The sequence below is a fragment of the Lynx rufus genome, unplaced genomic scaffold (genome assembly GCF_022079265.1).
Source record: "Lynx rufus isolate CCGP_SWC_20201006 ecotype Redwood Valley unplaced genomic scaffold, mLynRuf1.p SCAF_16, whole genome shotgun sequence".
Taxonomy (NCBI): domain Eukaryota; kingdom Metazoa; phylum Chordata; class Mammalia; order Carnivora; family Felidae; genus Lynx; species Lynx rufus.
This window is the reverse complement of record NW_025814830.1, coordinates 34,207,694-34,232,143: the sequence shown is the minus strand read 5'-3', so window position 1 is coordinate 34,232,143 and position 24,450 is coordinate 34,207,694. Positions and strand designations below refer to the sequence as shown.

The following is a 24,450-nucleotide window of genomic DNA, read 5'->3' as shown; positions in this document are numbered from 1 at the left end:
AATGTGTTACCTAATTTCAGATTCACCTAATCTTTAATAGAAGGCAATCATATTGTTCTCATTTTTAGATGAAGAAAGTGAGTATTGGTTATATAAATTGGCTTAGCAGAGAAGTTAAGAATGGGAGGGCCATTCCCTGGAAAAATCATCACGTGTTTCACAAATATTATAGTGGCAGGTCGCCTGGGTAGCTCAGTGGGTTGAGTGTCCGACTTTGGCTCAGGTCATGATCTCGCAGTACGCGAGTTCGAGCCCTGCGTCAGGCTCTGTGCTGACAGCTCAGAGCCTGGAGCCTGCTTCGGATTCTCTGTCTTCCTCTCTCTGCCCCTCACCTGCTCACACTCTTTCTCTCTCTCTCTCTCAAAAATAAACAAACATTTAAAAAATAATAAAAAAAACCTAAATATTATAGTGAAAGAATATAGTCCAGAATCACTTTTTTAAGAAACTTCTTATCAGTTTATCTGATTGGTAATATAATCAGTGTAGCTGGTTTTTCACACTGCACAATTAAACTTGCACATTTGGCTCATGTTGCACTGAAGTCATTGTGAATGAAAAGAAAAGTCTCCTTGACTTTACGAACTTAGTTCTAAAAGTCCTGAAAGTGTTCTTAACATTGTTATAGACCAAGAAGCGGTAAACTGAATAGGGGATAGAGGTTCACTGTACATAGTGTTAGGGGTGGGATGGGGAAGAGGAGGTGGGAGATGCTTTAAATGGATATGCACCTATAATACTTGCATATTGAAAACAAAATACACATACACATGTGGAATTTTGCGCCACAAACTGGTATGAAATATAAATAGTTGAGCTGTGTTAATTGAGGAAACATATTACATGTTTCAGGTAAACATTGTTATTTAATATCAGTGGTGGCAGCAATGCAGAGTAGGGTGCCTTTTCCCAGCACAGTGATATCCAGTGGTCTCTCTCGATCTACTCTCAGCCGCTGCACCAATGGTATCTTCTTATATTTACTTCTCTCTGTAAGCTACTCTTAATTGGGTAAACTGGTGACATCAATTTGTGTTCATGGTCAGAATGATGTATGTTAAAGTAGAGTCTCCAAACAAGGTGCTATGCATCTAGGTAGGAATTTTCTTGCCTCTATAGCTTTAATTTCACAAAGTAAGATGATGAAGCTTTCACCATTTACTTCTAAGACATACTACTATAGGTTACAGAAACAGTAGTATTGAAGCAAACCAGGAAATTTGTTAGAATAAAATGAGAGAGTTTAAACAGGGCTTCTAAGACATATTCATTGTACTCGATGGAGAATGTGTATTTCCAAAAGTTCCGTCATTAGAATTGATGTTAACATGACCCAAGGAGCCCATTTTGTCACATGCCACTTCCCACTGTGTTAATAAGAATTCTTTTCCTTCTTACTGTGGCAGGAAGATGGCTCTCCAAAGTATATTCTGTTCTTCTCAGAACGAGATCTTTTCTCTACACATTTTAAGTAATTCTGCATAGGAACAGCAAATCCAATACACGCAAACTTTTAAGAAATTAGAGTGGAGACTTGAATACTGGAGATACAGATCCTATGACTTTTAAGATACAAATTAGAAGGCATTGAACTTTTCGGTAGATTTAGGAACCAAAATAATTCTTTCTTATTTTTTATTTCTTTCCTGTCCCATTTGTTGCTTTCCCTTGTATTTATTTCTTTAGCACCCTATTTCACATATAATCATAACCTATGCTTGATACATGTTTGTGCATCTTGCCTACAACCAGTCATTGAGTAACTACAGTGCAAAATCTAACCAATGTGATATTGTAATATATGAATCAAAAATGTCCCCTTGTCCTAAAAAAGTGAAAGTCTGGCAAATGTTTAGCTGCAGAAAATGGAACATCCATAAGGAAAAGAATGACTCAGAAGCCTTGAAGAGGGATCTGTATGGATGAGGTGTGTGCTGAGAAACCCAGTATAGCCTTTCATATCATCACTCAGAGTCTGTGCTCCATGGAGGTACTCAGACTAGCAGGTAGTTTGAAAGAGGTGAAGATGGGAATAGACAAATATTACCAAGGGTTTTGCAATATCTTTCTAGTGTCATTTGTGAAGTTCTGTCATTCCTAAGACTACTAAAAGATGTGAATGATAGCCCTTATTTATATATTTCCATTTCTAGAAATTTATGTCCACAGTTACTCTAGGCTTGAAGGCATCTCTTACAGATTGAAAAACTGGCTCATCATTTATTTTATTACTCATTTATTTATTTGCCTAATGTGAGTCATGTATCAACTCATTTACTGCAAAGCACCACTCTGTGAAGAAGATATTCTCTCCTATTTATAGACAAGACTGTGAGATTATGAATAGTACATGATTTCAGGGAGATTCCACTGAAGGTTCTCTGGTTTCTCTGATTATACTTCTCTGTGCTGCTATTCAGAAAGACACTGGGAATCCCAGAAGACAGAGTGGCTTATGGATCTACTTCCCAGGTATCTAGCCCCAATCATGACATTCTGAGAATTTACACAGTACACTGGATCCTAATATTTCAGTCGTTCCTCCAGGTTTGTTTTCTTAACCCATTCTGTTTTTCTTTGAAATGATTTTCTGTTAACTGACTTAAAGAAAGAGCCTATAGTAGAGTTTCGTGTTTAAGTATTGCCCTTTATTGCTGCTGTTGTAGCTGTATGACAGAGTGGCATGAGAGGGAGGGGAGGGGAGGATGCGAGGCAATGCAGTGGATGGTGGCAGCTTAGAGGACTGGAGGAAAGCAAGGTGAGCCTTTGCAGCTAGAGATGCAGTGCTGTGGCTCTCATGTGTGTGCTTGGGTGGGGGTGGGTGGTGGCCTGAGTGTCTTCTGAGAACATTCCTAAATATGGCATGCTTTCAGTTTTTAAATGTAATCTTTAGTTGTGGAATAAGTTTTAAAAATATGTTAAAATGCAATCAGTTTTAACTATGGTTAAGAAAGATCATGTTACTCAACAGTAATACAAAGTTGAATGTGTCCACTAAATCTGTGGACCCGCAGTGGTGACTTCACGAGACAGAGATTTTGGTCAGAAAAGTTGGTGGAAAAATAAACATCTGAAATGGTGCCAGACATGCTGGTTTCATTCCCCATTCCCCCACACTTGCTTTTCCTTCTCAGCTTTATTTTTAATCACTTAAACTGGCATCCTCTATGTTTCCTTCTACGGATAGGAAAATCCAGATGAACTTGTTGAGGGACAGAGAACCAAGGAGTGAAATGGATGCTACCTTGGGCCTGAGAAGGGACTAGGGAATCATCAGGAGAAACTTATTATCATGTCCAGATAAGTAATGATAAGATTACAGATTTTTAAATAATAGATTTACTGAGCAATTATTATGTGTCAGGCACGGTAGTAAGTGCTTTATATGCAGTACCTCATTTAAAACTCACAAAACCCATTATAATTCCCAATTTACAGATTAAGTAACAAAGACCCAGATAGACTAATAGCATGAGTAAATCACATCTATGTAAATGGTGAAATTAAGCCATGAACTGAGCCAGTCAGACTGGGACCCATGTTCTTTATGATGAGATTATTATTTTTTTAAGTTTTTTCATTTATTTTGAGACAGCATGAGCAGGGAAGGGGCAGAGAGAGAGGGAGAGAGAGAATCCCAGGCAGGCTCTGTGCCATCAGCAGGTAGAGCCTGATGTGGGGCTTGATCTCAAGAACAGCAAGATTATGACCTGAGCCGAGATCAAGAGTCAGATGCTTAACCGACTGAACCACCCAGGTGCCCCATGATGAGATTATTAATGCATATGGAGCCTATGGTCTGGGACTCTCCTGGTAGTCTTAATGTAAACAACCAGAAACTCAGGCCATGCCCTTAAACAACAGAGCAGAAAAAAGTTTGCTAGAAAATAAAAATGGATTAAAAACCTATCAGGAGGTCTATAAAGAAGACGGGAGATGGAGAATTCTTATTCCCTGGCTTTCCAGCGAGGTCTAACCCCTTGTCATCTGATTTAATAAATCATATTTCTTTAGATATATTTCAATATATGGAATTACATATATATTATAATACTATATATACTATAAAATACTATATGTCATATAATATATAATAGTATATATTATATTAGGATGTATATATACACACATATATATGTATATATATGTATATATATATACACACATACACACACACGTATATATAGGCATTTGTAAGATGTTAAATCAGTGTGTTCTAAAATAAGAAAAGTAATCACAATTTTGGGTTCAGAAAATTGAGTGCAAAGGTGTCATTCAATGATGTCACTATCATACAAATGATAGTAGAGTCTTGATCCCTGATACTTAGTGGGCAGCACACACGTATTGACAAAGTATGCCACACTTATCATCTCCTCTAGTCCTCGCAAGAATCCTACTATCCAGTATTAATATCACCCCTACTTTATATATGAATAAGGTAAGCCCTTCCTGTAGCTGGTGCTCACATAGACTTCAGAGTGAATCAAACATGAATATTCATTCTGGTTCTGCTGTTCACTAGTTATGTTGCTTAAAATGTCCTCTAAGGGTTTCATTTTTCCCTTCTTCATTCTATAAGAAACCAAAGAGAAGGGACACCTGAGTGGCTCCATAGGTTAAGCATCCAACTCTTGATTTCAGCTCAGGTCATGATCTCATGGTTCGTGAGTTTGAGTCCCATGTTGGTCTCTGTGCTGACCATATGCAACATGCTGGGACTCTCTCTCTCTCTTCTCTCTTTGCTCCTCCCCTGCACTCGCTGGCTGTGCTCTCTCTGTCTCTCTCAAACAAACAAACAAACAAACAAACAAACAAACAAACAAAAAGAAACTGAAGATTAGAGGACAGAAGAAGGAAGGAGCATCTAGCACTGTGCTTGGTCCACATTTGGTGTTTAATGCATGCTTGTTGACTATGTTGAATCAGGACTTCTAGGATGTTTAGCAGTTCTTGGGAGCCTTTATCATAAAGTCAACCAGGCAGATGTGTGAAATATCTACATAGGCAGCAAGGGGCATCTTTAAATAGTTGAGGTAGACTTTAAACTGAATTTAAACAAAGTCATTTTTCCCCCATCAAGTTCCTCCCATTGTGTAATCTTGTAATATTATGACATTCTCACCTGTGATCGTACTAAAGGGCTGTATTTATAGCCTATTTTATAAATTCTTATGACTCACCCCATAAAGTCTGTCATGAACTGGAACTTTAAAAAATGAGAAAAATATCTCTGCCTCTGTTAGAGTTAAGAAACTTAAATGACACCCAAAAGTTTTTCCAGTTTTATGCTATTTATAAACTGCTAAGAAAGGGGCGTTCTCTACCACCTTCTAAGTAGGAAAGTTTATTAAATTTTTATGCAATCAGACATGGTGATTACGGTGAGGAGGATGATGATAATGATAAACATATCTCTAGCACTTTTAGAACATATCTTTAGAGACTGATTGATGCTTTATTTTTAGTCTGCAACCATATTTGACCAGTGAAAAAATCAAGGCTCAGTGAAGATGAATTATCCCAGAAACAGCAATACATAAATAATAGAGACAGAATAGCCATCTTCTCATTGCACCCTCATTGGTGGAGAACAGAGAGAGATCCTGTGTCTACTCCATTTTGTATAAAGCCATTAATCCTATCAGACCTAATCTAACCCTATTTACCCCTCAATGTCCTCATTTCCAAATGCTATCATATTGGGAGTTAGGATGTTAACTTCTGAATTTGGGGGCAGCACAAACATTCAGTCTACAACACCCTCTTTTCAGTCTCCATTCCATCCTGTTTTAGTTTATTTCACTCTTTATTTATGGGTTAATTTTTCTAACTATGTCTTATGTTCCTTAAGACTTTCATCTTATTGAATTCAACATTCTATAACCAAAACACAGATCTTGGTGTATAAAGAGGATAGCAATAAATGTTGTAAAAATCATAATTACTATATTATCTTGATGCCTAGTATCCCTTAGAAGCAGTTGGTTCTAGATACAAAATACCTTAGCGGCACCTGCATGGTTGAGTCGGTTAAGCTAACAGCTCTTGGTCTTGGCTCAGGTCATGATCTCACAGTTCATGGGTTCAAGCCTCACACCGGGATCTGCACTGAGAGCACGGGGCCTGCTTGGGATTCTGTCTCTTCCTCTCTCTATCCCTCCCCCACTCATTCTCTTTCTCTCTCTCAAAATAAATAAAATTTAAACATAATACCTTAATAATGTCTTCTCTGAAGGAGTTTTCTCAAAAGAGGAGCTACTAACCTGTGCATTTAAAATTGTGAATTTTGGAGACTCGAGTGTTATAAAGCTGCTGAAATATCTTTTCTGACTCAAAAATGATTACTAGATAATCAGCCACCATCTTATTTCTATGGAAAGAAACTAACAGGAATCCTAAATATACACTTTACTTGTCAAGAAAACAAAACAACCCAACAGCAGCAATAATAATAACACATACATGTTGTCTAGTGAAATATGGGTTTAACATAAATACACATTTCCTTTGAACTGCTGTAAATGACATGCTGCCTAGCACCATCCTGATTTGGGCTTGAGTTTATTGTTTTATGTGATATTTTGTGGCAACTGCTAATTATCATAAGCTGTCCAATAAATGTGATGGATTGTGCAATTAACTCTTCATCAGCATCCGTTTTTGAAGATGCTACCTATTGAAACTGATGGCAGTTTATGACCTCCATGTTGCATAGGTAGCTAATTACTCCTTGGACAATAATTATTAAGTTTCTTGTGCCTCATTCAGTCATTTTATTTTACAAATTATGATGCCACCGAGTTTCCCAATCCATTTGACTTCACAACTATGACTCTCACAGGATTACTAAAGGTCTGCTGTGGAATATATGGATCATATAAACATTGAAGTGATTACAGATGTATCTCTTTTGTAGGTTTTCCATCGACCGGCACACTGACCTGGAGAGACAATTCAACATTAATGCGGATGATGGAAAAATAACGCTGGCAACACCACTTGACAGAGAATTAAGTGTATGGCACAACATAACAATCATTGCTACCGAAATTAGTAAGTGCCTGGGTTTAATTTCTTCCTTGTGTGACTGGGTTCAATTTATGCCTAGTGATCACATGACAAATGGTCCCTGTTTGCATCAGATATTTTGGCATTGGAACTTATATTATTGCTCCCTAGGAGCCTTTGAATGAATTGTCTCAACAAGAAATAACTTGCCCAGTGGTAAATTACCAAAGGTTGCAATATATATGGGAAGGAAATATTCTCATATCCAAATATTCTTATATATCTATTATTCAGCCACTAAATAATGATTTGCATATTAAAATATGGAGAAAGAGTTAGTGTGAAAGGGTAGGTAAAAAATAGAACTCAAGTATTGCACACTAGAATTTAAATGCACCGAACATATATACTATTATTCACATATTTAAACCACACACATACATATTCACATATGCAGACAAAATATAGACGGAAACTTCATACTGTCAATGCATATTATTTTGGAGTGATAAAATTATAGATGATATTTGTTTTTTTTAAGAGTTTAATGTATCTTACATGGTACCATAGATTATTTAAAACTGTAACTTCAGTATCATTGTTTTCATAAATTACATGTGAAAATGTAAGCTTTTTTTTTTTTTTAGAGGATGTTCCAGGGTTGTTAAAATAACATGTTAGTCTTTCAGTCAGTTTTTAGTGAGCACAGCTTCTTTGATTGTACATACTGCCGCTATTACTGGGTCTCTAAGCAGTAGCTCTCTGGTGGAATTTTGTGCTACACTGTCTCAGAGAATTTGCACTCTGCCTCACCAATTTTTATTACACAAAAATATGCAAAAGAACATAATATTCACCTTATTTCCAAACAAAATACATTTTGCATATTATCTGATGTCCTTCTTTCGATCAAGGACCTGATAAGGCCTTTACAGTTCACACAGATTCAAGGGAGACAAATTCTTGAATGAGTTGGGAATCTGGGTAAGGAAATAAAAATCAACATTAAGAAAAATTCCTGGGCGTACATACAATATAGAGTTTATAGATGACAGTTAATGGATGTGGGACCTAAAATCTTCTCTGTACTCTCTCTAAAATTTCCTCTATGGTTTCTTGTGAAGACAGGGCAAACATCTCTGAGACACACGATTAATTTGTTTGTGCAAATGAGCCATCCATGACATCAGGATGGCACCACTTTTCCTTGTTCTGGGATATGGGGGAAATGTTCCCCATGGAACTTTGTTAAAAAAGAAACAGAACAAAAGTAAACCAACAATAACACTGTGTGGAAAAAGTGAAGATGTAAGAGTGCAGCGTATCTGTTTTTTTTATAGCCTCCTTGAATGCAAGCAGAGGACATGCAGTCAGGTTGATACGTAACTTCAGCCCTACCAAATGGAGGGTTCTGGAGAGAGCATAAACTCTGGAAACTCTGGTGTTTTACTGGCTAAGGAGTAGTATTCTCTTCCTCAGTGTGTTATTGTGGTAGCAGTTACCCTTCACTAACATTTAAGGGATAAAGCAAACCAACGATACTACTTGGTAACTGGTTCATCAGAAATGTTAACCCCATCTACCGCCTGGGTGGCCCAGTTGGTTAAGCCTCTGACTTCAGCTCAGGTCATGATCTCATGGTTCATGGGTCCGAGCCCCACCTCGGGCTTTGTGCTGACAGCTCGGAGCCTGGAGCCTGCTTCAGATTCTTTCTCCCTCTCTGCCCCTACCTGGCTGTCTCTCTCTCTCTCTCTCTCTCTCTCTCTTAAAAGTAAATAAACATTAAAAAAGAAAGAAAGAAAGAAATGTTAACCCCATCTAGAGAAAGAAGTACAAACATGAAATTTTCATAATTTACAATGTTGAAGCCACATTATTACCTTAAGCCTCAGAGAAAAACTGTATACAATTTATATTGCTTTAGAGCTTTATAAAAATTCTCTAAAGGATCACAGTTTTCTTTATGCAGGCAGTAATTACTTTTTAAAGAACCTTCTCATATTGAATACAACCAAGTTGAGTTAGCCTTAATTCGTGACACTTTTTTTTTTTATGAGATGGATTCCTTTACTTAATATTCATCAAGGAGGTCCTAATTATAAGGATCTATGTTACTCATTCTAAGGAGTAAAAATAAATGAATATACAGAGCAGGTGGTTAAGAAACATTTCAGGGACAATCACGAAACGAAAGACTTGTTTGCAAGGAATTACAGACAAGTAAGAAGACAGACACAAAAGCAGTTGCTGCAAGGAAATAAGCTGTTAACTCTAGGGTGACCAAGTCTGAGATGACATTAATTTGTTCATTTACTCAATAACTATTTATTGAGTCTATACTACTTGCCAACCGCTCTACTGGTGGCTGGGGATACAGCAGTCAGCAAAAGAGACAAAATCCCTAGTGATCTTGGGGTTTTCCTTCTCATGGCTCCTCGAAGCACCTGGATATGAAAGGGTAAATTGAAATCTGCTGAGATATCCATACAGAAAGACTGAGGGGTAAGGAAGAAGACGGTGAGTGTTGGGAATTACAAGCAGTTCCCTGTTGATGGTGTGGAAAAGTGCAATGATGGAACTCCTTTAATGAACATATGATTATATTAAAAAAGAGATCATGATAAATATGAAAAAGAATAAGTTGTTATGTGTACCAGTAAGATAATTAGTTAAGATCATTTTTAAAGCAATATAGTTTATTTTTTAATAAATACAGTATACTCTAATTACAAGAGTATATCAAAGTTTAGACCAGATAAAACTTTCTTCATGGCTTGAGATAAACCACTCAAACATGTCCCAGATTCAGGTTTACAGTTGGTTCCATGTAGGGAACAAATACAGAATGGCTGTGCCCGTATAAAGACCATTGCCTTGTCTGTGAACATTATACAATTTAAAATATATAACCCCAACTTTCATTACTCTATTGAAATAATGAGAGTTATCACTCTCTTTTACTTAATTAAATCTTACCTGGAGATTGAAAACTAAACAAACTACTTAGGCATATTTTGACCTATAAGGAAGTTTAATTCAGGAGGTCAAACATCTCAAGAAATGTGGAACTGTTAACTTAAATATCAGTCTGCTTTTCTTGGAATGTTTGCCTGTAACCTTCTTAGCACCAGCAAGAAAGTACAAAGAGAACTTTAATTTTTGGCTGAAAGATAAAAGCTGAGATGGGCATAAATTTAGGAACTTTAAAGTACAATTAAGCCTTTTATTTCCTAAAACATAAAAAGAAGTATAAATAATAAGATCACATAAGGCTTCAGAAAAATTAGAATTACATGAAAATGGCTTAAAAACTTGTTTGACTTGGTTTTATTACTTAGCCCATCATGTAATGTTTATCTTCCGAAGCCACAGACCATGTCTTGGGGAAAAAAAAGAAAATTAGAGATTTATTGTATTTGGATGAGTTGAAGATTTAAAACCACCCAGAAAAACAGAACCTTAAAAGTTGAGGTGTTAATAAAGATAAAGAAATACTCTTTCCAGGGAGAACAATTTAAAATTATTCTCAGAATGCCATCTCATCAAAGATTTAAACAAATGAAATTAAGCTAAAAAAAAAAAAAACAATGGATCTTAGGGAAGTCCTTCTCTTATCTCTTAATGAGAATGGAGATGTTGTCCTTTATCCTCTGTCAGATTCACTTAACCAAGGCTGAGATGCTTCATTGTGTATAGTACACAAGTATTTCTGTGGTGATAGATCTAGCTTGCCATCACAATCGACAGGCACCTCTCATTACACGTGCTGGCAGCTAGATGCCCATGTGCTAACAAGAGATTAGACCGGTAGAGCGTGTTTCTGCTACCAGCAATGCCATCGTCTGCAACTAGAGCGCATGGCTGCTATTTACCACAGTGGTGAAGGTTTAAGGTAAATTTAGCTGACTAATTAAACACTGAAAAAGTATTAGGTAAGCCCTATCATGCATTAAATTCTCACAGCACTCTGAGAAAGTAGGTACTGTTAATATAATTGAGCCTTGAACCACACAGCTTTGTACTGCACAGGTCCACTTAGATGCAGATTTTTTTCCAGTAAATACACTTACAGTACTGTAAATGTATTTTGTCTTCCTTATTTTCTTAATAACATTTTCTTTTCTCTAGCTTACTTTAACGTAAGACTATGGTATATAATACATATAACATAGTAACTACATGTTAATAAACTGTTTATGTTATCAGTAAGACCTCTGGTCAATAGTAGGCTAAATTAATATAGCCTATAGTATATAAATATAATTAAGTTTTTGGAGAGTCAAAAGTTGTACACGGAGTTTCAACTGTGCAGATTTGGAGGATTGTTGGCACCCCAAACCCCAGAATTGTTTAAGGGTCATCTGTATGCATTTTTCAGACAAGGAAACTCAACACAGTTAAGTAACTTACCCAAAATTTCATAGAGGTCAAGGGTTGGGGTAAGAAGGCAAGAATGGTACCCATGCCATTCAACTGCAGATGGTATGTTCTTAGGTGCCTTCCACGGAAGAAACGTCTGTTAAGTCTTCTTTCATCGTCCGGCTTAAGTTGAGCTTCTGACATTGCCTAGCATTTGCCAAAGCAAGTGAGTGAAGTATTTCCTCTATGCCAAGCAGAAGGGTGCCCAGACAGGGGTTCAGTGGAGGAAAGAACAAGATCAGGTCCTGCTCTTGTAGTGCGTCTAAGCGAAGGTAGGAGTATTGTCTAACGCACAAAGCAGAGCCCTGAGACTGTTCAGACTGCACGTGTATAACCATTTTACAGATGAGGAAACTGAGGAAGGCACAAAATAATACATTTTAGGGGACAGTGTTTTTCAATGAAGACCACATGGTATTCGGCTGACCCGAATCACCTACATGAAAGAGCCCTGGTGTCCGGCCTGGACGTGCTGTGTCACAATTTCCAGGCAGTTCAGGAACCCCCGTCCTGTCTACCCCCCAGTCAGAGGTGCCTTAGGCTCTAAAAATGCCTTGAATGAAGGCACAGAAAGCTGAGGCGTTCCCTTGTTTGTTTCTGTCTTTGTTTGTTGTCATTCATCTGGTGACTAGGTGATACTTCCCTGAGCTGTGATTTGGCCTAAGGCCCATCAGACGACACACGGGGTTCCTCTGGGTTGGACAGAATGCTAAGACCTGCCTACGAGGACAGTGTGATTAACAACACAGCTGTAGGAGACATAAAGGACATTGGGGGCAGGGGGGAATCCACTTGCTTAGAATAGTCTCTGCAGAGGCATTTCAGAGGCACTGAATGACAGTTTTAGAGCAGAGAAACTGGTAGTGTGAGGTGGTTAAGTAGGGAAACCCTCTGACCCTGGGTGCCTGGGTTCTGGCAGTTGGCATTTACAGAAGCACACTACTATTGGTTACCTGAAAGTATTTTAAAGCAGGAAGCATATAATTGCCCATTAAATTAATCTCTTTGAGTTAGTGATAATGCATTGCTCTGTCCCACTACCGTGGGCTGCACACAATATTGCAAATGAAGCTTTTCACTAATGACGGCTAAATCTCCCAGGGAAAACACTAGTTTGATAGCACTTAAGAAATGTTTCTTCCTGGCATAGGGCCCAGTTGCCAGAATAATTGCTTTGTCCAACCCAGGATACTTAGGAAAAATATATCTTTGTAGCTCATGGTGCAGAGAAATCTTGAGTCCTGGTGCTGGGCGTGTCTTGGCCATATAACCGTGGGCAAACTCTTTCTCCTCGTCCATTCTCAGTGTTTTCATCTGTGGAATGGGAATCATAATTGTCTCTTGCAATCTTGGGTGTAGTGAGAATTGAATTAAAAGTGATAGTACTGTACCTCTTAGCTCAAAATCCATCTACAGCCTCTAGAAATTAATAAATTATGTACATTATTGCTAATATAGTTGTAATCCTGGGCTTTGAATCACAGCTTAATTTAAAACTATGTATTAGGTTTATATTGTATGTTACTCTATCTCCTCCCCGCAGCAACAGAATTGGTAGTCATGGTCTGCGTATTACTGCTAGGTGTGGTTATGTTTCTTCATTGCACAACTGATAGGGTAAGTTTGTTCACTGACCTTCATCTTGTCCTTGGTTCAGGCACGGTAGACTGGCCAGTGGCTAAGGGAAGGTGCTCACAAGAAAGCAGGCACATTTTTGCAGAGCCTGCTTGAACTAAAGACTTCAAATTTTACATCAAGGTCCTGTTCAATATATATCATCTGTTTCTTTTTTCCCTGTGGCATAATAGAAACTAGAGTTTCATTGAGATCAATGCCATTCCCTAGTGTAGGATTAGATGGAAGCAGATCAAGGGATGCCATATTTTTCAGTTAGATAACGCTCACAGAAGGGAAAGGGTGCTGGAACCTGAGGTGGACAGTGAAATTCACGTGCACGGGTGGTTAAAGGGCTCCCAAATATCAGGGAGGCCATAACAATATGACCATCTGAGAATATAGTCCTCTGACCTCAGACAAGCATACAGGTGCTGTAAGGTGAAGATCAGCATTATTGTTAACAACGAGATTGATAATGAAGGGATTTGAGAAATAACATATTTGAAAGTCATGGGGAAACTACAGGTTCCTGGGAAAGGGGTCATTCTCCAGTCAATCATTATCCAGAGGGATGGACTGGAGTCAGCATCATTCTGCATCCAAGGAGATGCTGATTCAGGCCCAAATGAGTATCATTCGGTGGGTAGCCCGCACCAGCTTTCTTTCAACTGCTATAGCGCCCATGTTCTATATAGCTACTCTGGTTCTTTGCAGATTGACCTGGCAATTTCTCCCTCTATCCTCTGTGTTCTGCATCCATTCTGCCAACATCTTGCCACAACATCTCCATCTTTTTCATCTCTGCCCTCCTTTTGCTTTCATCTACTTAGAAAAGCATGCAGATTGAGACTAGAGATACGGGTTTTAACCAGGAGCTTCTTTAGGATGTCACTATGACTAACAACCCCTTAGTCCTAACTTAGACAAAAACTGAGGGGTTTCCATCCCTGTCTTGTCCTGGTTTCTCTTTATAAACCACCTACCCAAGCCTCAGCAATAACTCTTCCTATAGACAAAGGGTAGAAAGAAGGTAAGCAGCGAGCAGCAATTCAAGCTTTTTAGGTGCACGTGACAAAAAAATTAGCCACTTCGGGCAAATAAAGGTCATTTGCAGCTTTGAGGATAGCAGAGTGGTGTGAGATGGAGAAGACCTTAGATATAAATATATGAACAAATTATAAAGATAAGATAGTATTAGATTGATTTCTCTTCAGGCTTTGGTTTCTCTGGGACAGAGACGTTGTAAGGACTTGGGGAGGAAGTGCAGTTATCGGTCTGGAAATCAAAGAGAGAAAGGGGGAAGTTAAGTGATTGGTTTTCTAAGTCCTGCTGCTTGGATTACTTTTTCACTTAGCCACACTCACTCTGTTGGCAAGGTACTTCTCTCTGTGGCTCACTGTCCCTACATATAAAATGGAGACTGCATTAGTGCACCTTTAGAGATATATGATGAGGAGTAAACATATTTAAGTGCTAACATTCTGCCCAACATAGTGTAAAATTGTTGAGGACCGGTTCTGAACCCAGGTTCAGCTGCTTGCTGCCTTAAAGGCAAATTCGAAAGACAGGTGATGGTGGGAAAGGCAAGGTGGGAGGCCAGCAACTGGGGAGGATGGCGGACTAAAGTCCCAAAGACCATCCTCCCAGTCCAGGCCAAGCATGGGGTTTTCAACAGGGAAGATGTGGAAAATGGTGAGGATGGCTACGTGCAGGAGAAGCTAGGGCAGCAGTTAATCATTTGTCCTTGCAAGTCTTCCAGATTCCCTACTCTGCTGGTAATCAAGGCTCGCAGGTGTCTCGCAGTAAAGGATGCCCCAGGAGTGCAACAGGTGCCTCCTGATAAGGCAGTTCAGACTCCTCCCCTGTACCAGTAATTAAAACTACAAGTTGTCTCCTGAGGAGACTGGTCCGTGGTTGCTGTCTTTGAATGCAGTCAGGCCTTATCTTCTGGAAAGTCTGGTCCTTTGTCCCTCACAGCCAGAGGACTGCGGGATCTCCTGGGAAGCAGGTTAGTTCTCCTGCAAACCATGAAGTTAAGGTCAGCAAGCAAGGAGTGAATAAGCTTGAAGCAAGGGAACCTTTAAGGACTGGTTGGAGGGCTGTTGTCAAGTGTTGATAATTATGACAATGCAGTATTGATTATTATAGCAATAATTATAAAGCAAACTTACTTTTATCATTATTATACAAGTAAAGAGGATATGCCCAAGACGGGTCTTCTTGTCATGAGCAGAACCACCTAGGTTCATTCTGAGGATCTACTGAATTGTGAGTTTTTTCCAGAAGTGTCATCTTGGGATTATTTGGGGAATATAATTTTTCACAATGATGTATACCTAGTAGAAGTGTTGCCTTTTCTCTCTCAGCTCAAAGTGTCCTGGCCAGGTTCCCAACTTGAAAAGCTCCCTAGTTCTAACTCCAGACTGAGGTCAAGGGTATTGCTCTCACCCTTTCACAGCAGGTGGTAGTGGTTATTAGTTAAAAACGTGAACTTTGAGTCAAATCGTCCTGGCCAAAATATTGGGGCATTGTATGCTTTATGTGTGACTTGACTAAGTTATATAATCTCTTTAAGCTTCAGGTGCTATATTTTAAGTTTGTTATGAGAGTTAAATGAGATAATACAGAAAAAGGACGTCAGAAACCAGTGTATAGTAAGTCCTCAATAGTGTTGTCTTCCCTCCCTCAGGCTTTCCCCTTCCTTCTCCCTGCTCTTCTTTCACCTCCTCCCCACTAAACGTGGTGCTTACCCCTCTCACATCCCCTGGCATCTCCTTTGTCCTGTAGCTAAACATTCTGTTGGTCACTCATCTTCCCCCACTTTGTTCCCCAGCCACTTGGGCTTAGGGGGAAAGGGTTGATCAAAGTGGTTATATGAACCCTCTGATTTGTATCCACTCACCTCTGTGGAATAAGCCGTGCCTAAACTCTGCAGCTTAAAATAATAAACATGTATTTCTCCTGGTTTGATGGGGCCAGATGGGTAGTTCTTTGGGTTTGAACTGACTTTGCTAGTCTTTCTGGTCAGCTGCTGGCTTGTCTGGGGGTAGATGGTCTGTGTGGATCTCACCTGTCTATATAGAAGGTTGGTTAGACCAGGTGCCATAGAGGGCACCGCTGTACCATGCTACGCATATGTCTGATCCTCTGATAGGCTAGCTCAGCATCTCCAGTGCTGCTCTCAGGGCTCCAAGGAGCAGCAGCAGATTGGTGAAGACACACTTTTCAAGTTTCTGTATCCAGTTTGCTATTACCACACTGGCCAGAACAGGTCACATACCAAGAGCAGGTTCAAGGAGCAGGTTCAAAAGTTTCAAGGTTCAAGAGGTTCAAGAATGTCACCTCTTAATGGGAGGAGTTGGAAATATTATGGCCATTTGTTTTTTATTCTTTTTAAAATGTATTTCATGCTTGGATGCCGAATCTCAATAGGTGTGACCAGGAAGCAATAATGATCTGCAGCCTAGGCATAGGTACTTACCTGCCTTTCTTCCAGAATCCTCACTATACTACATGTGAGTCAGAATTTTTTGCTCCCACACCTTTCTTATTTGGGAGAAACAATAAGACAATATTTCTGACAGCCATCAACTGGTTAACTGCAGGGTCTTTAGAATTTCAACTTAAATAGCAATTTGTATTACGCATACTAAATCTATTAGTGCATTTATAATGCTACAAGAACTTCTATGTGAGTGTTCATGCAAGCATTAACTATTATTATTACTATTTCCTGATACTCAAACTGGGTCAGGTTTCTTTGTTCTAAGTTCTCACAGATCCATTCTCTTTTACTTCAAATGACAGGTTAAGGATTATAAATAACCACCGATTTGCTTATGGCTTTGAGAATACATCTCGAAAGGAAGAAATGGGTGAAGCCCTTGCTCTTGTGAAACATGTTATTATTGTTTTATTATTGATCACTGTTTTGTCCTGGGATCCTACCAGAATGCTTGGTGCTTCCAATAAATATTTGCTAAATTAATGAATGATTGAAGGAAACAATGTGTTAATACTACTGGAGAGTACCCTGATGAGTTCTGACTCCAAACAGCCACTATTAATGGATTGGTGAAAAGGATCTTTGCTTTAATATACCCCACTGGGCTCCTGGTTACAGGTCTCAGACAGGCCTATGGCTTTCTGGATTTTCTAAAGTCATGCTTTCCTCAGTGACTGAAGCTAAGACACAGAGGGCAAGAAGAACTGTGCTCCCCTTATATGAAAATTGTGAGCCATTGACTGTGCTCACAGAGAGGGATTCTCGTAGAATATTAATCAATCTCAGGAGTCAGAAACCATGAGAAAGGTGCTGGCAGAGAGGAGCGTCGGATCCCCTCTCCTTCCCCAAGGAGCCAGGCTTCTGATCTAAGAAACTTTATTTCTCTTCCCTTCTGAGAGCCTTGAGGCAAGCCCTGAATAATGCCAGCCCACACTTCATTACCCAACAAGCCCGTTTATCATTTAATCTGATCTGTATTGAACAACTGGAAGCAGGTTACAAAGCAGTAAAGCCAAGAATGAAAATGCAGCGCTTTTTCTGATTACAGGAATCCCTAATCCAAAGCTTAGAAACTGGGGCTAAAAATAGGCACCGATTCCATCTCTATCCACCCCCACCCACCTAGCATTTCAGTTAGGTTCAGGTGACCCTTCAGCCAAACAGTAGACATTTAAATTCTGATAGCTTGCTTACATATCATTTGGGGTGGCAAGGCATTAATCACGCTGTACCCTTATGCTAGTGATGATTTCTGGTTCCTGGAGTCTCTAGTACAAGGATCCACCACATGTGATGGCCAAGGTCAGAGGTTATGCCGTTCGTAACAAGGATGTGTTATGCTTGCTCCTTTTATGACTCTCCGTTCTATGTACCCACAAACTCAAATCAACTAAAAGCAAAGAAACTAACATCATTTTAGCACCAAAGTTGGGGCCAGGTATTGTGTTGAATGTTTCACAAGAGTTGTTTTGTTTGAGCCCTACAGAACCCCATTAAAGAATGGAGAGGAGGTGGTGCCTGGGTGGCTCAGTCAGTTAAGTGTCTGACTCTTGATTTCAGCTTAGGTCACGCATGATCTCAACGGTTTGTGGGATCGAGCCCTGTGTCGGGCTCTGTGTTGAGCCCTGTGTCGAGCACTGACAGCAGAGAACCTGCTTGGGACTCTCTCTCTCCTGTCTCTCTCTGCCCCTCCCCAGCTTGCACAATCCATCTCAAAATTAAAAAAATAAACTTAAAAAGAAAGAGTGGAGAGGATATCCTCTGAGATGTGAAATGACCACTCCAGGACTACATAGCCAGAATTCACAAAGTCATGCCAAAACATAATGCTTTCATATCCTCAAGACAATTGGTAGTATTTTTATAATGTTTCAAAAGTAAACAAATACCTAGAGCAGATAGGGCTCAGCTCATTTCAGCAAGGATTCCATGGGCACCTACTGTGTTAAGAATTGGGCACTTGGAACGCAGTAAGACGTAACTCATTTCTCTTTGAGCCTTAATAGTGCATCTAAAGCAAAGAACTTTTCCCTCAGGCATGCATTTGAAACTCTAACATATCATTTACTAAAAAGCTTGTAATTGGGAGCAGGGTGAGATTTCTCCATTGGACAGGAAAGACCATGTTCTCTGGGAGGATTCCTTGGAGGAGGTATATTTTCATCAGGCTTTTTGTGAGAGATTTCACAATTAACAAACATCTTGATCAAGCGGAGAAGAGCTTACAATATCTTCTGGTGATGAGGGAAATCAAGAGAGAAAAGAAGATATGGTTGGAAAATTAAATGAATCAAATTTTGGTTGCCTTTTGATGACAGAGCAAGGAAATTACCTTATTCTGTGTCAGAGAGCCCATCATATACATTAAAATATTGAAATAAGAGATAGGGTGCAGAATATTAGGATTCAGGTTTAGGAGGTTAGGCGATTGGAATGGAGAGCCTGAGATGGAGAGAATGAAGGGGGAAGAATAGGGCTATGATCGAGTTTTTGTTTTTAATACCAGTATAGTTAACATACAGTGTTATATTAGTTTCAGGTATATAATATAAAGATTCAACAATTATATACATAGTGCTTATCGAGATATGTGGACTCTTTAATCCCATTCATCTATTTCACCCATCCTCCCACACACCTCCCCTCTGGTAGCCATGTTTGTCCTTTATAATTAAGAGTCTGGTTTTTTTTGGATTGTGCATGTGTGTTTTTTTCCCTTTGTTCATTTGTTTGGTTTCTTCAATTACACATATGGGTGAAATCATCTAGTATTCGTCTTTCTCTGACCTATTTCACTTAGCATTATACTCTCTAGATCCATGCATGTTGTTGCAAGTGGCAACATTGCAACATATAAAAAATCTTTTTTATAACAGATTATAGATATAAATTACTAATATTCCATTGCACATATTTACCCCATCTTCTTTATCCATCCATCTATCAGTGGACATTTGTGCTGCTTCCATAATTTGGCAATCATAAATAATACTGCTATAAACATAGGGTTGCATGTATCTTTTTGAATTAATGTTTTTGTATTCCTTGGCTAAATAGCAAGCAGTGGAATTAATGGATCATATTGTAGTTCTATTTGCAGTTTTTTGAGGAACTTCCGTACTCTTTTCTACAGTGGCCGAACCAGCTTACATTCCCACCAGCAATACACGGGGATTACTTTTCTCCATGGCCTTGCTAATGCTTGTTGTTTCTTGTGTTTTTGATTTTAGTCATTCTGGCAGGTGTGAGGGGAGACTGGTTTTGATTTGCATCTTTCTGATGATGAGTGATGCTGAGCATCTTTTCATGAGTCTGTAAAGCATCTGTATGTCTTCTTTGGAGAAATGTCTGTGGCTGTTTTCTTCCCATTTTTTAATCGGATTGTTTGGGGTTTTTTGTGTGTTGATCTGTATCCGTTCTTTGTATATTTTGGATGCTTACGTTTACAGGATATGTCCTTTGCAAATATATTCTTCCATACACTAGGTTGCCTTTTAGTAGTCTTGGTTATTTCCTCTGCTGTACAGAAGCTTTTTATTTTGATGGAGTCCCAGTAGTTTATTTTTCCTATTGTGTCCCTTACTTTGGGTGACATCTCCAAAAAGGTTATTACAGCTCATGTCAGAGCAATTACTGCCTCTGCTCTTTTCATTGTTTCAGGTCTCACATTAGGGCCTTAATCCATTTTGAGCTAATTTTTGTGTATGGTGTAAAAAGTGGTCGGGTTTCATTCTTTTGTATGTGGCTGTCCAGTTTTTTTTTGTTGTTGTTTTTTTTTAACATCATTTGTTGAAGAGATTGTCATTTTCCCATTGCATATTCTTGCTCCTTTATTGAAGATTAATTGGCAATATAATGAGGAGTTTATTTCTGGGTTTTCTCTTGTGTTCTATTGATCCATGTGTCTATTTTTGTACCAGTACCATAGTGTTTTGATTACTACATCTTTGTAGTATATCTTGAAATCTGGGATTGTGATACTTCGTGTTTTGTTCTTTTTCAAGACTGCTTTGGCTATTTGGTGTCTTGTGTGGTTCCATACAAGCTTAAGGATTATTTGTCCTAGTTCTATGAAAAATGTTGTTGGTATCTTGATAGGAAATGCATTAAATCTGTAGACTGCTTTGTGCAGTATGGACATTGTAACATATTTGTTGTTCCTGTCCATGAGCATGGATATCTTCCTAATTTCTTATGTGTTGTTTTCAATGTCTTCCTTCAATGTTTTCTAGTTTTAAGGGCACAGATCTTCCAACTCCTTGGTTAACTTAATTCCTAAGTATTTTATTTTCTTTAAATGGGATTTTTCTCTTAATTTCTATTTTTTCTCCTTCATTATTAGAGTATAAAAATGCAGAAGCCCTTCTGTATATTGATTTTTGTATCCTGCAACCTTAGTGAGTTAATCAGTTCTAGTGGTTTTTGATGTAGTCTTTAAGAATTTTCTATATCTAGTATCATGTCTGCTGCAAAGAGTGGAAGTTTTGCTTCTTCCTTACCAATTCAGATGCCTTTTCTTTCTTGGTTGCCGTAAGTAGGACTTCCAGTAAATGTGGTGAGAGTGAACATTCTTCTCTTGTTCCTAATCATAGGGGCAAATCTGTTTTTTACCATTGAGTATGATATTGGCTGTGGGTTTTTCATAATGTTAAGATAGGTTCCCTCTAACCCCACTATATGTTGATGGTTTCCATCATGAATGGATGTACTTGGTCAAGTTCTTTTTCTGCATCTATTGAAATGATCGTATGGTTTTACTTTTTCACTTGCTGATGTGATATTCCATGTTGACTGACCTGCAAATACTGATCCACCCTTGCATCCCAGGTATAAATCCCACTTGATGGTGGTGAATGAGTTTTTTATGCATTATTGGATATAGTTGGCTAATATTTTGTTGAGGGATTTTGCATCTATGTTCATCAGAGATACTGTCCTGTAGTTATCTTTTTTTAGTATTGTCTCTCTCTGGTTTTGGTATCAGGGTAATTCTGGCCTCATAGAATGAACTTAGAAACTTTTATGTTTTTTCAGAATAGTTTGAGAAAAATAGGTAGTAACTCTTCTTCAGATGTTTGGTAGCTTTTACCTGTGAGGTCATCTGGTCCTGGACTTCTGTTTATTGGGAGTTGTTTTGATTACTGATTAAATTTCATTGCTGCTAATCAGCCAGCTCATATTTACTATTTCTTCCTGATTGATTTTTGGGAGGTGATAGGTATTGATCATTTATTCTCTTTCATTTCAGATTTTTTAATTTGGGTCTCCTCTCCCCCTTGTTTTTATGAGTGTAACTAAATATTTATCAATTTTGTTGTTTTCAAAGAACCAGTTGATGAATTCACTGATGCTGTTTTTTTTGTTTTGTTTTGTTTTTTAGTTTCTATTTGGTTATTTCTGCTCTAATTTCATTATTCCCTTCCTTCTACTAGTCTTCAGTTTTCTTTTTCTAGCTCCTTCAGGTGTAAGGTTAGGTTGTTTGAAATTTTTCTTGCTTCTTGAGGTAGGCCTGTATTGCTATAAACTTCCTTCTTAAAATAGGTTTCCTTCATCCCAAAGATTTGGACCATTATGTTCTCATTTTCATTTGTCTCTATGTATTTTTTTATTTCCTCTATGATTCCTTGGTTGGCCCATCCACTGTTTAGTAGCATGTTATTTAACTTCCATAAATTTGTGTTCTCTCTAGATTTTTTTCTTGCGGTTCATTTCTAGTTTCTTATCATTGTGGTCAGAAAAGATGCATGGTATGACTTCAGTCTTTTTGAATTGTTGAAACTGTTTGGTGGCCTAATAGGTGATCTATTCTGGAGAAAATTCCATGTGCATCTGAAATAAATATGTATTAAGGGCGCCCGGTTGTCTCAGTCGGTTGAAATAAATATGTATTCTGCTATTTGATGATAGAAGGTTCGGAATATATCTGTTTAATCATCTGCTCCAATATGTCATTCAAAGACACTGTTTTCCTGTTGATTTTCTGCTTGGATGATCTATCCATTGATGTAAGTGTGGCATTAAAGTTCTCTACTATTATTGTATTACTAATGATTACTTCCTTTATGTTTGTTACTACCTGCCTTATGTATTTGGTGCTCTCATGTTGGGTGCATAAATATTTACAAGAGTTATATCTTCTTACTGGATTGTTCCCTTTATGATTATATAGCATGTTGTAAAGTCTGTTTTGTCTAATACAAGCATTGCTAAATGCAGATTTCCCTTTACTTTCCTTTGGAAAATAAATGTTTTCCATCCCTTCACTTTCAATATGCATGTGTCTTTATGTTTGAAATGAGTCTCTTGTAGGCAACATATAGATGAGTTTGCTTTTTTTTTTTTAATCCATTCTGTTACCATATTCCTGTTGGAACATTTAATCCATTTACATTAAAACTAATAATTGATAGGTATATACTTATTGCCGCCTTGTTACTTGTTTTATGGTTGTTTTTGTAGTTTGAACCCATTCTTTACCCCTCTTCCACTCCGCATGTTTTAGGTATATATGGAAGCATACATTATTCCCTTTTATTTTGTCATTCTCTTGAGTGATTTTTATAGATACACTTAAACTTTTTTTGTGTTCCTACACTTCTTACTCCTGCTTATGGTTTTTCCTTTCCACTCAATATATCCACTGTAACATTTCATGTAGGGCTAGGTTAGTGGTCATAAATTTTTTTAATTCCTTTAACTTGTGTTTGGGAAACTCTTTATCTTTCCTTCTGATCTGCAAGATAGATAGTATTCTTGGCTGCAGTTGTTTGTTTGTTTGTTTGTTTTGTTTCAGTACTTTGAATATATCATGCCACCCCTTCTGGCCTGAAGAGTTTTGCTGAAAAATCAGCTGTTAGCCTTATGGGATTTCCTTTGTGTGTAACTGTTTTCTTTTCTCTTGGTGCTACTTTATCACTACTTTTTGTCATTTTAATTACCGTGTGTCTTGGTGTATACCTCCTTGGGTTGATTTTTTTTGGGACTCTCTGTGACTACTGCATCTGGATTTCTGTTTGCTTCCCAAATTAGGAAAGTTTTCAACTACTTTTTTTTCCAGTAAGTTTGCTGTACCCTTTTCCCTGTCTATAATGTGAATGCTATTATGCTTCATGGTGTTGCTGAATTCCCTAAATCTATTTTCATTTTTATTAATTTTTTTCTTCTTTCCTGTTCAGCTTGATTGCTTTCCATTAGTCTGTCTTCAAGGTTGTTGACCTCTTCTGCTGCTTCCTCTAGTCTTTTTTTTTTTTATTTTAGCTTGTATATTTTTATGAACCCTTCTTAAGTTTATTTATGTATTTTTAGAGAAAGAGTTAGTGTGGGGGAAGGGCAGAGAGAGAGAATATGCCAAGCAGGCTCCATGTTGTCAGCACAGGGCCCAGTGCAGGGCTTGAATTCACAAATTGTGAGATCATGACCTGAGCCAAGATCCGGAATCAGATACTTAACCGACTGAGCCACCCAGGCACCCCTATTTTAGCTTGCATATTTTTAATATCAGTTACAGAGTTCTTCATCTCTGATTGGTTGTTTTCTATGTTTTATAGCTCTTTGTTAAAGGTCTCAGTAATGTGTCCTCCATTCTTGTCTCAACCTTTATGACCATTAACTTAAACTCTCTATGAGTGATATTACTTACCTCTATTTCATTTAACTCCCTTGCTATGATTTTGTGCTGCTCTTTCATTTGGAATATATCCCTGCTGTGCTCATTTTTTTTTTTTCTAATTCTCTGTGTTTGTAGGTGATAGGGAAGTCCCCTATGTCTCCTGGTCTTCAAACTAATGGCTTTATGAAGAAGGTGTTCCTGTTGTGCAATGTCCCCTGTTCACCAGAACCTAGCACTTTAGGGGTGTTTCCTATGTGTGTTTTGTGCACCGTATTGTGGTGGCTGAGCT

The 24,450-nt window shown here is 38.3% G+C and overlaps 1 protein-coding gene across 2 annotated transcripts in view; it reads left to right on the top strand.

The window, feature by feature from the left end:
* The window catches only part of CDH8 (cadherin 8), a 347,905-nt gene that overhangs the window by 201,262 nt on the left and 122,193 nt on the right, over nt 1-24,450 (top strand). For both annotated transcript variants that reach the window (XM_047079229.1, XM_047079228.1), the window contains exon 7: nt 6,920-7,056. In XM_047079229.1, coding sequence (XP_046935185.1) covers nt 6,920-7,056 — 137 coding nt within the window. The remainder of the gene's footprint in view (nt 1-6,919; nt 7,057-24,450) is intronic.